The sequence below is a fragment of the Furipterus horrens genome, unplaced genomic scaffold (assembly GCF_987537825.1).
Source record: "Furipterus horrens unplaced genomic scaffold, mFurHor1.1.pri manual_scaffold_4, whole genome shotgun sequence".
Lineage (NCBI taxonomy): Eukaryota > Metazoa > Chordata > Mammalia > Chiroptera > Furipteridae > Furipterus > Furipterus horrens.
The window spans coordinates 74,194,168-74,210,896 of record NW_028327174.1 but is presented as its reverse complement, the minus strand read 5'-3'; the positions used below and the strand labels follow the sequence as shown (position 1 = coordinate 74,210,896).

The window sequence follows — 16,729 nt, the reverse complement described above, 5'->3', positions numbered from 1 at the left end:
AAAATTTCTTTCCGGTTGCTGAACTGCCAACCTGCCAAAAGGGCAGACATGAATCCTCCCTTGCTATCTCCTCTCTGAACGAATAGTCCTCAGAACAACAGACAAAATGTGCTATTTGTATAACTGTGTAGAATACATATTTTAAAATATACAATATAAATTTAATACATACAAAAATAAACTAATAAAGAGAATGCAAAAACAAATTTAAAATAAAGTACAAATATAATAATTATATAGTAATTATTTTTGCCTAGTGACTGAAGCCTGGCTGTGGAAAATAAATATAAATTCTGTATTAGAAAAACAATGCCTTATAAAGAAAATATACTGAACATTTACAATGTGCCAGGAGATACAGTAAATATTTTGCATGCATTATCCCTGTTATTCTTCCCAGCCCTATGAGATAGACACTATTGTTCCTATTTGACAGCTTAAGAAATTGAGACAGAGATTTAATTGCCCAAAGTCATACAGCTGTAAATGCCAGAGCTGGGCATTAAATCTACATTTGTCTGATTCTAGAGCCTGCCCTTTTATGTCAAACTCTCTTATGGGTGAAAACAAAAATATCTATAAACTCCATAAAACTGAGAACTATTTTAAAAGACTAATAACAAAAATAATAGTTGTAGTAGAAGCAGTAATAGATCCAGGGGACAATCAAAGCACTTGACTTCTATTATGCTTGACAACGAATTGGTTAACTTTTTAAAAAATTTTATTTATTGATTCTAAAGAGATAGAGAAAAGGGGTGGGGAGAGAGAGAGAGAGAGAGAGAGAGAGAGAGAGAGAGAGAGAGAGAGAGAGAGAGAGAAATTCATTTGTTCTTATTGTTATGTGTCCTGATCAGGTATCAAACCTGTAACTTTGGCATATGGGGATGATGTTCTAACCCATTGAGCTACTCAGCCAGGGCTGTGACAACAAATAGGATAACTTTTGAAGGCTTCAAGGTCTTGAGGAGTGGGGAGGAGGGGGGAGGACTAAATAATATTGAAGTTTTTTTCTTGAAAAATTAAATTCTCGGTTTCTATCTTCAGAATAAATAATTTTTCTAAAACGATGATGCAAAACCTGACTCTGGCAACCCTCATTATTACACTGTACATTATTACACTGTACATATGTGGAGACCTGCAAATGCTTACACTGTAGAGGAACAGAGGCCACCTCACCTGTAAATGAACGGAGCCACCGTGGCTGTATTCGGGTGGCTGTGCTGCTGCTGAGGGAGCTGGACAGCACCGTTTCCCGGGGGCTGCCCACCGCCCTGTGCCGCTGACCCTGCACAGGGACCAGAAGGGGAAGCTTGGCCAGCGTCCCTTCCTTCCGTGGGAGCAGGGCAATGCGACGTGCTTGCTTTCTCAGCGGTCACGGGCTTAGGCAAGGACTGGGAAGGGCTTCCCTTGGCAGTCCTGAATTTTTCAGACTCCTTGCTTGCTGTGCTGCCGGGTGAAATGGTTTGTTTTGCTGTTGGCACCTTGGAGCCCGGTTTTGGAATCCCACTGGAGGCCGGGATCAAGCTTTCCTTCTTGGTGGCTGTAGTCTTGCTGCCCTTTGGGATCAAGCTTGCAATTTTAGAAGTCTTTTTGGGAGCAGTCTCTGTCACCTGATCCTTTTCATCCTTGGCTGGTTTTTCAGTGCAAACTTTATTTTTGTCTCTGTTCTTTTCCTCTTTTTCCTTTGGCTGTAGCAAAGACTTTTTATTGCTGAGATTTTTGCTTCCAGCTTTTGGAGGGGCTAATTTAGGTGACACTTTGGGGCTGCTATTTGTGGAGCCACCACTGTTCAGACAACTGCTAAAACCCTCCGTTTCACCAGACTCAGAAACCGCATCGTCATCCTTCCCACCGTCACTGGGTCCTGAACTGGGGGGCTGCGGGGGGCGTAAGGCAGTCCGGGCATTGACCAGCTTGAATTTTTCAAGCATGGATTTCTGTCCCGAGGGAGCTGTTTTGACTCCTTCTGAGACCAGGGGCTTCAGTCGGTCCACGGGTGGCGTGGGGGACGTGGCTGGACTCGACTGCTTTACGGTCAGCATGGTGGACGTGGCGCTGTGCTTGACATTCATGGACTTGCTGCGCCAGGGCTTGCTGGCACTCGGGGAAGGGATGGCAGAGGCAGGAGGCTGGCCAGCAGTGCCGGCTGGCTGCAGGTTGCCATTTACACCTGAAGATGGCTGAGGTCCTTTGGAGGAATCTGGACAGCAAGGAAAGAAAGAAAGAAAAGGCTGAGTAGGTTTGGTCATTTTTATCACACCACTGAGTCCTTCTAGTGACAGACACATGGAAGTGTTTCTGTGAACTGCAAACAGACATCCCGTATACCATCAGTCACTTTTGTGATGTGGTTGTTTTTATTTTACCTTCTAAAATTACTCTTATCCAAATGAACGTTGCTAGTCACAGATATCTAAAGATGAATAAAACACTATTCCTCCCCCTAAGCAATTCTATGCATTTTTTCCCAATTACTGATGTAGCTCATAGCAGTCAATTGATCTTTCACATAGCCTTATCAAAATGTCACATAATGATGTTGAGAAACTGCTTAAACTGCAGGGAGCCTAGCTTCTTGTTATCTGATTAAATATGCTTAGGAGTCATGGTTTAGCTTTTTGTTAATATTGTTTATTTTTATTTGTATATAAGCATTTAATTTTACGCTTATATGGATTAGATAATCTACCAAGAAGTATATATATGTATTGATTATATATTGATAAAATCCTATTAACAACCTTACAAGGTATGTTAATATTATTATATTTTCATTTTTCAAATTAAAAAACTGAGGCACACAAAAGCTACATAATGTGTTCAAGGTCACCTGTCCTGGATTCAAACTGAATTCAAAGCCTGGGCTCTTAAATAGCATACCTACAGCCTCCTGTAGTGATCTGAATAAACTTTAAATTCTACTAAAATTTTGAGCTACATTTCAGAGGCCATAGGAAAATAAGGTCTTTGTCATATAAGTACTTTACGATGCACTAATTTCCATTCAGAAATCTCATTATAGGATTTTATACGATTGTTCCAGCACTGATTAATGTTTGATTATAAGCCTTAATTTTAAGCATGAAAAACTAAAACTGAAAGAAAAACAGATATGTATGATATCGTACAAATAAAAAAGAACTGAACATGGTGTAAAGACCTCAGTGTAAAGGTTAGCACTTGGAAACTGCATAATTCCGATAAAGTTAGTTACCATAAATGCTTCCGTCTTTCATTAACACCTTCATTTTACACACAACAAAACTGAAGCACAATGAGGTTAAACAACTTGGCCAAAGTTATACAATTTTTAAGGATAAATCTGAGAACTAAACTTACCTTGGATTCTAACCTAATTCTATCAAAACTACATTATAGTATTTCTCAAATATATAAAGGTAAGTTCAATGGCTCATTAATTATAATGCTATTCCTTAAATACAGAAACACAGAAAATAAAGATTATCAAATTAATGACTTTAATTGAGTTACATCAAGTGAACTTTATTTCTCAATTGCCTGGATTCAACTGGAAATCAAGAATATCTCCAAACAAAATATATTTTCTCAAGTTCATTTCATGTTCATGTATTTCATATAATGACCTCACTGTTTTGCTGAATTTTTTCCAACATACATTGCTCTATTTTTCTCATAGTTCCAGCAATATTAATCAATGCTATTCAGTTTCTACAATCTGTAGATTTTGGATCTACACACACCACCTGTTAATATTTACTGAGTAGCTAGTCTATGCAAGACACTCCAGGACACCATATAATCTAGTCAGAGGAAAGAAAACAGACTCATAAAAGATGAATGGTACATGTCATAAATTAAATGAGTAGGAAAGAAAATGGTAGAGATCAAAGTTGCACAAGGGGTGTATAATATCTAATAAAATCAAGACTGATGAGCTAAGGGAGATATGTAAGCATTCAAAGTAGGAGGAACTTTCATAAATTTTTTTAGGGGACTATGTGAAAATTTTGTTCTATTTATTTATATTTGAAAATGTATACACAGATACATTGGGACACAGGGTTGTAGAGAAACATAGCCCTCTCCCTATCCCAAATCAAAGCATCGTCTGTGGTGACTTGTTAAGGGGAACATAATGGCATCATATTAAATTCATCTTCACTTTCTTACCCTGATCTCAAAAGTTATTTGTAATGCTCCTTATTCTATAATGAAAATGATGTTAATAATTACTGCAAATATAATAACGCTAACTGGCACTTTATTGAAGGTCCTTTAAGTGCATTATCTCACATTAGTGTTCATAACAACCCAATGAGGTAGGAAATGATCCTATTTCTAATTCACACTTGTGGAAAGCAAAGCCTTGAGAACTAAAAGAACTCAATCACTGGTATGCATCTAGTGAGGGGTTTGTGGTGGAGCTAGGATGTTATCCCACATTGTGTGACTATACAGTCCAAGCTCTATAATTGCCACAGAATGTATAACAGTGTAAGGGTTTAACATAGTGGTTCTCAAACTGTACTGTGCATATAAGTCACCTGTGGTCTCAGTGAATGCCCATCCCATTGTGATCCAGCAGATCTGCAGTGGCCCCAAGATGCTACATTGCAAACAAGCTTCCAAATGACGTCAGTGCTACTAGTCACAGACCATGTTCTGACTGGCAAAGGTTTAACAGATTCAGAAATCATGGCAACTGCTGATATGATCAGCTTTAAAGGCTTGTTTTTTATGACATTACCCAAATTGGCTAAATTCGTTAAATATTCCATAGTTATGTGGCATTAATATTCTTTGCTCTTTGAACCCTTCGCCAGCTCCACATTCACCTCAATGGTTGACCATTTATGGCGAGGGACCACAGAAAACCAAAGCAGCCTATCGTCAGGTTTCCCTAACACCTTTATTTCATCATTTTAGCCACATATGAAACATGTATCTTCCACATTTATACAATTAAGTTAAGAAGGCAGGTAACTTCTACCCTTGCATTCCTTGGAGCTTTGGTAGGGATGAGAGGAGAGGGTAGAAAAAACAGAGTGCTTTTTAAACGTGCTGACGTTAGCTAGATAGACTGCTATAGGAGCTCAAGTGCAGAAGAGGAATTTCAATACGACTACACTGAAAAATGAGACAGGGGGAACTGCAAATTATAACATCCCCAGCAGCAGCTGTAAAATTGTTCTCAGGCGAGTGCACACATACAAGACACTTCTCGAAGCTCAACTTAAATCTGTCTCCAGAGTGTTTCCATGTAGCAGTAATGAGGTGCTTCAGGTTTCATTAAGAGGGCAAATAAAAGCTGCTGTGCTTCACAAGGGCACTGGAATAATAAGAGTCTCTCTGGACTACCACAAGAAGGTTACATAACCACCTCAGCTAGAATGACAGCGTCTGTAGCTCCTGCAGAATGAGTATAGCTATAAATTCTAGCCCCTGTGCCATTTATATATTCAATGTTAAGTCCCTGGGCAACTGATATATTTCTAAATGTTGATAACTTAGCTTTTGACTGTGAATGAATTTTATCTGGTTATGGGGAAGAGAACAGGTACCTAACGCACACACTTAAAGGCATTCTTGCAGCTGACTTGCATCTTGCATTGCAGGGCCTATTTGTGCCTACAGGACTGTTTCTTACCTCTCACCTCCAAAGAAAACATTTCTTCCACTACCTCATTCTCCTTTCCTTCCCCTTCCCCCATTTCCAAATCCACCATCACTAACTCTGCTATAACCAAATAATGTAATTTCTCAATGGCTTACTTTTTTCCAAGTACATTATTTCATACATGATATCACATTTAAAGATCTTCATACACGGCATCTCATTTATAGCCATAATAATCTGCATTATACTTACAACTTCTCTTGTTATAAATAAGAAAACTGAAGCTTAGACAAGAAAGTAACTTGCTCAATTCATACATATAGTATAAAAGACAAAATGATAATTGGAACTTGGATTCATAACACTCCAAAATTTGGGGGCTTTTGATTTCTTCTTTCCATGTTTATTGCATACCCAGAAATTCAGCTGGAATAGCACGTTTGTCACAACAGTGAAGTTAATTGGGTAACTCCTTGATGTGTGACTTTCTTTTCCCTCAATGAGCAGTATATAATGAGGGGAATGTCACCAAGGCACCCTCTACTCAGTAAAGTTTACATACGTGGGCAAAGGTAGGTCTACAGTTATAATATAAGTAAATAATACAATAATTAATAACTAAAAATACAAGAACCAACTATATTGTTTCATCTACTCCCAACTATAAACCTACTTTTGCCCATGCCTGTATACTGTCTCCTTGGGCATCCTGCTTGCTTGCACCATCCTTTTGAGTTCATGTATAGGCAGATTTTAATTCATCTTAGAAAACATCTGAATTCACAGAATTCATTTTTAATGACCTCATATTGAAAAAACAAAACAAAACACTGATGAACTGATGACTTAGGAAATTTTCCAGTCTAGTTCCAAAATTAATACATGGAGGTAAGTGTGGTGGCCACAGTAGGCACACAGGAAGCATAGACAAAATTTGTCTGGGGAACTTCACCTAGAACCCAGTGCCATGTTGCCAACAGTTTTATTAGTCTCAGAAAGGGCATAGGGAACATACACCCAACTAGTTATCATTTCTTCCTTGGAATAGAGTATGTTTTAAATGGAAGCAAAGCAACTTTCAACTCAAAAGGTAACAACAAAGTAAAAATACAGGAAGTAACACAAAGTAACAACAACATGGATAACAACACAGGATTCTTTATAAAGTATTCACTGTATAGCAGGCAGTGGAACTCAGTTATATATGTTTCTTGCTAAAATTAGGACAATTTCAGCATCAAAGAACATTGTGGAAGGCAGAAAATGACTAATCAACGTGGCCACGGCAATTAGTTTGGTAAATAATAAATTTAGATTCTCATTTCACAATACACAACAAAATACCTTCGAACACTTAAAAAGGCTAAGAAAAAGTAGCCTTCATATCCAAATATATGCATATTGTTAGCTACTGGCCCCTTGTTCACATCCCCAAACTCTCCTCTACAAATTATTGTTTGTGCAATGCCTCAGTTATCAATTTTATGATGATTCAGCAAAACATGGACTGTTATTACAGGAATCCTAGCGGCCTTGTCCATTCTGCACATGTTTATTTTGCACCACTTGCAATGTTAGAGTGCCACTTTGTAGAGTATCATAAAATTTAGGGAAGATTCCATTCATCAACAAGTTTGAAAAAAGGTATGTGATTTCTGTATAGCCATGTATAGTATGTGTATACCTCATACTCAGTCACAAAATGAAGGCAATCTTACTATTTGTGACTACATGAATGGACTTAGAGGGTATTATGCTAAGTGAAATAAATCAGTCAGAGAAAATCAAATGCCATATGATTTTGTTTATAACTGCACTTTGAAGAACAAAATAGAAATAGGCTCATAGATAAAGAGAAAAGACTGATGGTTGCCAGAAGGGAGCGGTGTTGAGGAAGTGGTAAAAAATGTGAAGGCATTAAAAAGTACAAATTAGTAGCTACAAAATAGTTGTGGGATGTAAAGTACAGCATAGGAGATAGTCAATAATATTATAATAACTATGTATGGTACCAGGCGGGTACTGGAAATATCAGAGGAAACAGTATGTGAAGTATATGTTTGTCCAACCACTATGCTGTACATCCGAAACTTAAACAAAATAATATTGAATATAAGCTGTAACTTAAATTAAAAAATAAATACTCCCCAAATTAGTTAATTTCAGGGAAAAAGAGTCACAGGATTTACACCCCCACCAAAGAAAATAAAGAGAGAGAGAGAGAGAGAGAAAGAGAGAGAGAGAGAGAGAGAGAGAGAGAGAAACTATTTAAGAACTAGATATCTATGTTTTAGCAATCAAAATTCCATGACTAATGCAACATTCACATTATACCTCATAGTTTTAAAAAGTCCCATTGCAAATGTTGCCAACTTCTTAGCATCAATCCTAGTAGACCTATGTCAAATGTCAATGAAAGTACTGTAAACACTTCCACGCTGTGAGATACTTCACAGGATTCAGGAGAATCTGGACATCCCCTCTTCTGTATATGGACAGATACAGGTACGAATCACATGGGAGAGATGGTAAGAAGATGGTAGCAAGACCTCTGCTTCTGTGGCACATCTCTTAGCAACATGGAAAAATAGCTCTGTTCACAAACTTGGGCAAGTAATAAGTAGTTAATGATCATAATTTAGGAAGTGAATTCCAAATAAAGCTAAAAATAGTAACATTCCTGATAATTCTAAACCGTTTAACATTTTTCATACTTATCTGTATTTTATAAAAGAATGAGGTCTTATGATAATTTGTTTCAAGGATATAAAGTTTATGCCCAAATGAATCAGGGCACCATTTTCAGAGGATCCCTAATTTCCAGTGAACAGGTACTTGATTTTTCTTTAAAGCATCTATTTGTCCAGAGTACTCTTGTCGGGTGCATTGGCAAAGTGATAAAAGCTGGTGTCAGAGCATATTATTGGTTGTTAGTTTCTGAATGGCAGGTCACCAAGAGAAGAAAGGTGGACTCTCAAAAAAAACGGTTTTCTAGAAAGGATGTTATCTTCATGTCCCTATTTGTTCTGAGGAATCTGTTCCCACATTCCTTTTCCACAGAATGGCAGGACGACATTGCTTTCTGTTACAATAACATTTCTATTTCAGCCTTCTCTACTGAGATAATCTATAACCATGCCCACTGATATTTTAATTTATTTAGTGAAATGGTGAACTGAACATACTATTTTTTGAATTGCATAATTATTAAAATAATGTTAGTTGTATCTTTTGAAGTGCAGTTTGTGATTCTCTGTGATTTCCTTTCATTGGATGTCACACAATGTGCAAATGAGCTATTTTACAATTCCAAACATGTGAAAAACTACTTTGTTTTCAATGGTATTTAAGAATTTATTTTAGAAAGAGAGAGAGAGAGAGAGAGAGAGAGAGGAAGGGAGGGGATAGAGAAAAGAAATCAATTTCTTATATGTGCCCTGACAGGGATCAAACCTACAGCCCTGGTGAATAGGGACAATACTCTAACCACTTGGCCATGGACTCAATGATATTTTTTAAATTGGGAAATAAAATTGTTTTAATTGTGAATAAACCTTTACTACCTGTTATAAATTCTAGAGTTTTTTCAGTTGATTCATATAACTCATCAACTTAGACTTGTTAAAGAAGGTAGAAAATATATTGCTACTTACAAGGAGTCAGGGAGCACATCAGAGATAATTTGGTTAAACTTCAAGTAAAATATCTTAATTTATTAATTTTAAATGTTACAATTTTTAATAACTAAAAGGAATAGTACTTAAAATAAAAAACTCATTAGTACTTTCTGAATTCTGTCGTTAAAATACTGTAACCTTTGAAAATTCTTGTTTAACTTTCATCTTGATTAGTTATGCCCAGGATTGTATGCAAGCTAGTTTTGACAATGATCAACTTGTCAGCAGATGAATTTTATATTTCTATATATTATACCACCATTAAAAATATCCATGTCAAAAAGGTTAAATAAAGTATTTGTATCAAAAAAGATATACCACCGGAATAATCTAAAGGACAAATTATAAATTGTTTCATATGAAATGTTTATTATTATTTTGTTTGCTCTCATAATGTTTTTGAAATATAAAGTGACACAAATATTAATTTAGAAACACTGATATGAGATATGTTGACATAAATTTGCAACACCATATTAATAGAAAAAACCATGTAGCATGTAAAACAAATTCCAGATGGCTATATTATATCTTACAATACGATTTATGCTTAAGTTATTATTGGCAGCTTTCAGGCATTTAATACCTACATTTGAGGTATTATAAATAACTGTGAATGTGAGATAATACAAATTAAATATTTTGTAATTTTTAGCTACTTGGAATTAAAAGTAATGGCTAACTCACCATGAAAACTTGTATTTTGCTCTAGATTTGGACCTAAGGATTATCAGCTTTTCCTGGTCAAGAACCTCATAATAAGGTCATCTATCTCCACCTTGTGGTTACTGTAAATATTGCTACTTTCCAAGTCTACTACTTTCAAATACACATGAGAGACTGAATGACTATGAAAAAATATGACTCCTTGTCTACTTTTGGATTTTTACTTTTAAACATCAGAAATTTTAAAAAACTATTCCATATGACAGAAAAACTCAGATACATTATGATATCAAATTAGGTCATGTAAAGCATTTGTAGATCTCTTTGGCAATACAATTACTAATTTCTTGAAAAAAAAAACAAACAGTATACACCTTAGCATCACATAGCTAAATTGGATATTTGAGCAGTCTGTTCAAGACAACTCCATGACTAAACATGTTTAGTTTCTTTTAGAATTTCATAGCACATACAGGCCCTGTATGATACTTTCTGAGAAAGTCACAAAACGATGGAAATATTTTTCTGGTAAGAAATTGGCCTCTCCCTAATCCCCAGGGAAAGTATAAGTACTCAGTAATATATCTTAGGCTCTTCAATCAATTTGTTTATTCTATATTTTAAAGACAAACACCTAACTTCCAAATACATACTAATTTCTTCTTTCTCCATTCAACCAAAACACTGGGGATATTTTGCTTTCAGGGATTTATAGTCTGTCCAATTTTGTGTTAGTGGATGGGAAATTCTTACAACAGTATCTAAATCATAGATTACACTTGTCAACTCATGTCTGAGTAAGGAAAAGTTGTCTGATCAGATCACCTATAGGAAATAATTTGAAATGATCTAATCTGAGCAAAATGTTCCTGCCTAGTTAGATTAGTTAAACCACATTGCCAGCTGTTCTATTAACTAAGCATAGTTGTCACTTTTGAATTTCATGTCTTTTTTGCCCATAGTGTTCAATATCATGAAGAGAAGTTAAAATTCTATTGTTTTGAAAACTCTACCTCAAAGTCTAGCAGAATGCCCTAGTCCCGCGTACAGTCACCTTCCTTACAACAGTACAGCTTCTCGATTTTCTCATGGTTTAGGTGTAAACTACATACCTTCTTGTTTGAACCTTGATCCACAGTGAGAGGCATCAAGCCAGCACCTCTTTAAATGCACATTTTGTACATAACAGGAAATTGTGCATCACATAGGTAATATATAACCTGACTTTAGCATAGACTTCAACTGTGTGCTCTTTCTTCCTGATAACTTTGAGTTTTGCTATTTCTATTAGGCATCCTTTCAGTAAAATAAAATAAACATGAATCATCTGTCTCTAGAAAAAACTAAAGCCATAATATTGCTGTGTCCTGCTGCTTTCGGAGATTAAATAACCATCGTAATCAGGTCTCAAATTTTGATGCTCCAACCTTAACTGCCCAGAACACTAGGGTACTTACATTAACTAAAGCTAAGGATTCAAATAAATTTAATAGAGATACAGTATTCCTTCACTTATCATGGGTATTATGTTCTAGACGCCCCCGCGATAGGTGAAAATCCACAAAATAGGAACCTTACATTTATTTTAGTATTTATATATATTTTAAGGCTTTATAAACCCTTCCCACACACTTATAAACCATTCCCACTCCCTTATTAATCTTTTCCACACTTTTATAAACACTACTTATGCTCTTAAACTTATTCTACACTCTTAAACCTACATAACTTTAACAACATACGTATACAGTACCGCAAAACCCTGCGATATAGTGAAAAATCCGCGATAAATAATTAAATATAATATTTTTAAAAATCCCACGATACAGTGAGGCCGTGATAAGTGAACCGCAATGTAGAGAGGGACTACTGTATGTGATTTTAGGAGAAATGTTCATAAAACATGAGAAGGCAAAAGAAAATGCTGTTTACATGCATCTGGGAGAAACTATTTTGAGAAACAGATTTTATGCTGTATGTAATTAACCACTTTAACATAAATGAGTCTGTTTCCTTAACATTTTCTTGGGATAAGAAAGGCCTGAAGAAAGCTGGAATTCAGGAGGGGGCAGTTAAAACACACAGGAAATTTCACTGAGAGCACTTCCATTCCAAAAGCTGTAACACTGCTCAAATATCAGACTTAGCAGTTAATTTATGATATGCATGGGTCAGACTGATGCCATCACGTTGTAACAGGCTAATGTTTACCTTTTTCATTGCCATTTGCATACATTGGAGGCTTGTTTTTGTCAATGCTGTTAAAGCTCTGGCTCCTCCTATTTAAGTTGGAGGCTCCCTGGACCTTGCTGCTGCTGCTTGCGGCCGGAACCCTGGAGGGACCTGGAAGCCTGAAGCAGTGTAAGAAAAATGACATCATTACTGTACAATATGAAAAGGTTGGGAGCAGGAGGTTCTAAGAAGGGAAAAGTTAATGGGAAAATCACAATATATGATGTTCTAAAACTTATCTAGCATAAAATGTTGCTTTAAGTGACAAACAAATAGCTACACGTAAGTTTTGAGAATCTTCAGAAAAATACTGTTTCCCTTTTCAATAAATATGGCTCCAAAGTATATTAATATTATAGATCAATTAGAAATAAAGTCACCTTTAACTGTAAAAGAAAATCATACTTACCACATCCTGATGAATAAAAATTTGACCTTAAGGTACTGTAACAATTACATAAAAAGCAAGGGAAGTAATAACACTTATTTTTATTACATTCTCAGAGCATTAATCAGCTACCTGCAGTTGTTGGTAAGTTGTTCTTTTCAATGTATGGGACATTTTGTATATTTGGTAGATGTATCCTAAATCAACTTGTCCATCGATAACAAGAAGAATGAAGTTACTGAACCAGTTGCAAACGGTAAATATTTATCGACTATATGAGCTAGTTACCTTTTTTAAAACATGGAGTGAAGAGAGAGCAAGGTCATGAGTTAAATAATTTTGACCAGTCTGACTCTCATAAAATCTTTCATTCTCTTTCCAAAAGTAAGCACCTAGACTCCATCTCCCAAGTGTGGCTAAGTGATGATAAAGTCAATCTAACAAGAAAGGAAGCAGGTCTCCAAAGAAGAAAATCTCTGTTAACAGAAAGACAACTTAAGATATACCTACAGCCTCAGTAGCTTCAGCTCTTCTTTGTGTATGAAGGATAAAATATCAGAAAATATGTGCAGATATTTTAAAATTAGGAGAAGTTTGAAAGGAAGTTATAATCTGCAGTTACTTTATTTGGTCTATAAATATCACACTGAATCATTTATTTTACTGTTTAAACAGTTTCCATATTAAAATTTCAAGTATCAATTTTTCTATGAATTGTGCCTAAAGTGTGCAATTACTATATTATTTTACACTGCTAATATGTACTGTATATATAATAAGCTCAATCCGCATAACTTAAAAATGAGACATTAAGAACTAGATATTGGCATTCTAAGACATATTTCAATCCATGATATTAAAAGTTGCCAGCCACTTTGGTAGTATTTGCTGCCACCATGTGAATGCCACTGTGTACTGCTGTGATCATTTTTATTTTAAAAGAAAAACAAAAACTACCCAGAACTTACTGGAATTTTTCCTGTTCTCTTTTCAGATTTTTCTAAAATAAAAGAATGTTTATATCTGTTATATTGATGCCTAATATATCACAATTTCACTATCAGTTGTGACAATATTCACATTTTAATTCAGTGCATAGTATTACTTGATATATTATTTCCATGGATTGTTAGGAAATTGAATGCTTAAATAATATATCAATAAATACTTTATCAATTGTAAAATGGAATGACCATCAGGAAAACACAAATACTGGCTTAAAAACAGAAGTGTTGATTTCTTGGAATAGTTAATAGTTTCAAAACGCTGACTGTGTTTTGGAGTTTAAATACATGTGACTAATAAAGAATCTCATCAGCTATTTTGCTAATTAGAGGTTGTGTCATACACAAGATTAGAATTTTTTCCAAATGATTCCAGCATTTAAACTTTTGTTCAAATTGATCTACAGACGTTGTAAGTAGAGCACAATAATCACAGATACAGGGGCTATGAGAGCAGTGATTTCCCTCTACAGAAAGAACTGAACTCATTAATTTGGTCCAAGGTCCCATTCATGATAAACCTGAAAACTATTCCTGTATAAACAGTCATAAATTTAGAAAGTCCTTCCAAACTCACATGTACAAATAGATTTTGTCACAAAACTTTCTGTGCCTGCAATAAAAGTTGATCTGTTTCTAGAAAGCAATTAAAATGCATTTTAATCTTTACTTTGACCCATGAAGCTAAGTGATCTTTAGTTCTAAGAAGAACAAAATAAAACAAATTTAAAAATTTATTTGCTCTTCTCATTACCCTAATCTGACATTCAGCCAGAGCTCCAGATCATCTATCAAAGTAATAAAAAGAGAATTGAAAATAAAGCCCCCCAAAAGAAGAAATAGAGATGTTCTATTAAATCAAAGTACTTAAAATATATTCTGTATGCATAAGTCTCGAAAATGATAATAAAAATGCTCATGTACATGGCAGGTCACTGTCTTTTGCATACCCTAATTTATAACATACCTTCTAATTTTAAATTAAATTCCCTTTTAATCTGTCTCTCCAGAATAATTTTAAATACTATAGAAAACCAAGGCAAGGGGAAGAGCACATATCGCCATTCAAGGCTTCATAATGAGCAATCCTTGCAGTCAAACATTGCATAATATGCTTCATTATTCCAGCAGTGACTAGTGAAGCACCCCTGAGATACTCCGCCAGTGAGTGAGCAAATGTGTCAGGGGTCCAGACACATTTGCTGTGGCTTCCTTCAGCTCCACCATCATGCCTTCGGCAACTTAACAGAGAACCAAACACTTGCAGCATGTTTCTATATACCAGTATTTTCCAAACAGTCCAGGATGACCTGGCACTAACTACAACCCCCCCTCCCAAAATTGGCCAATGTTTCTTAATTCTGCTTTTAAAAAATGCAATAATCAATGCATGCTTATCTCAAAAAGCATTAATAATCTTGGTGCATAACTTTCAGATTCGTGACCTGGAACGGAGCCCTCAAAGCAATTTTTTCTTTGACTTTCTCTAAGCCTAAAACCTAGACTTTGGCCCAGTTATAGCACTATGTCTGACAAAACTAGAAGAAGATGAACCCCATTTTAACGCTCTGACACAAACATGCTCGTCCCTGAAACTGCACAAGAATCTCCTCTTGGAAGAATTCAGTCCTCTAAACTTTTCATCCAGAAGTATGTAATTTTGGGAAAAAAATTAGAATGATGGGACAAAATATCACTGGGCATTTACTTTATCATTACTAATAAGCAATAAATGAGACATTAACTGACCTAGTAGGCTTTTTCTGACTGGTTGCAATTCCACTGTGATTAGACTGAGGTGCATATCTGGCTGCCAGACTGTATGAGAAGAAACAGAGAAATTGTATTAAAGAGATTTTTTGAACATGGAAAGAAAGCACAAACTTACAAGAAAACTGAGTTAATGAAATGCAACTGGAACATGTATACACATGGATAAAGAATAAATTAATTAGAAAATTATGATAATGTAACATATACATCATGACATTTGATTATGAACACACTAAGAGATAATGGAGTGCACCCTTATGATAAAGTATGTTGTCATTGACTCCAAAATTAAGCCTGTGTGATACTATTCACATTATTTTAAGCAGTATTATTTCACCTTATACAATATTTAACCTTTGTAAATGACTATGAAAACTTCAGAAAAGCTAAAGCTTTACATACACAACAGAAAGATCTCCTTCTTAAAATAAAAATTAGAGTATGAAACGAGTCCTTATTTTAATAAATTCTTCTAATTTGCTGTTTTAACCTAAATGTTTTATTTCAAAACCACATGATTAAAATATCTGGTTTCCAATAATTTATTGTTGATCTTTCATCATACAGTGTTTAAGGAAGTGAACTATACAGATTTTTTTTTCTGAAGTAAGAATTATACAAAAATTGAGATTAAAGTGGAGTTAAATTCTTCAAAAACAAACTGAACAACTATAAATGACAACTGGGCATTCTTGAATTATAATGCCTAATAATAAAAACTTGATAAAAAAGCACACAAGAATGCATTATTTAAACCAAGTTTTGAAGAGCAGTGAATACTTTATACAGAAAAGGAAAAGTTGTATTTTAAGTTAAACTGATTTCTGAACTTCCCAAGGGGTTTGAAACCAGTGTTCTGAAGGCTACGGGAAGCCCAGTAGCCCTGCAGCGTGGTGGCAGACCCTGTGATGGTCATGGGCTGATGGATGCCTGAGTGGAGAATCACTTTGCAGGTGAATTGTGATGACACTGCATGAACCCAGGGGTTGCATGCACAGTTTCCAAGGAAACGGGAACACCATGGGGTGTTGGGATCAGGGTGGAAGGGCACTTGGAGCCCTGTTGCAGTCAATCCAGTGGCCTTGCTGCCAACCAGAGGGTATTTTAGTCAAAGGACAGAGTTCTTAAGATGATGATTTATTTCCTAAGTTAACTCTGACTCCCCTGAGCCAGTCTGTGCTGAGCGTACGGAGGTACTTAAAACTGCCACGTTAGACAGGAACGAGTCCTGATGTCGGGAAGCTTTTCAGGTTCACAGAGCACTTGTTTTTCACATTTCATTGGAGATATGCTATTATTTGCATAAAGTATTGCTTTCTGGATTCTAAGTACTCTGGGAACTGAGTCAGCTGCCACAACTGGCCAAACCACCTCAGTAACAATA

The 16,729-nt window shown here is 35.6% G+C and overlaps 1 protein-coding gene across 3 annotated transcripts in view; it reads right to left on the bottom strand.

The window, feature by feature from the left end:
- NAV3 (neuron navigator 3) overlaps nt 1–16,729 on the bottom strand; it is a 347,319-nt gene that overhangs the window by 187,868 nt on the left and 142,722 nt on the right. For all 3 annotated transcript variants that reach the window (XM_090273649.1, XM_090273652.1, XM_090273650.1), the window contains exons 6-8: nt 15,322–15,390; nt 12,160–12,299; nt 1,183–2,206 (exon numbers count right to left, since the gene is read on the bottom strand). In XM_090273649.1, coding sequence (XP_090129775.1) covers nt 1,183–2,206; nt 12,160–12,299; nt 15,322–15,390 — 1,233 coding nt within the window. The remainder of the gene's footprint in view (nt 1–1,182; nt 2,207–12,159; nt 12,300–15,321; nt 15,391–16,729) is intronic.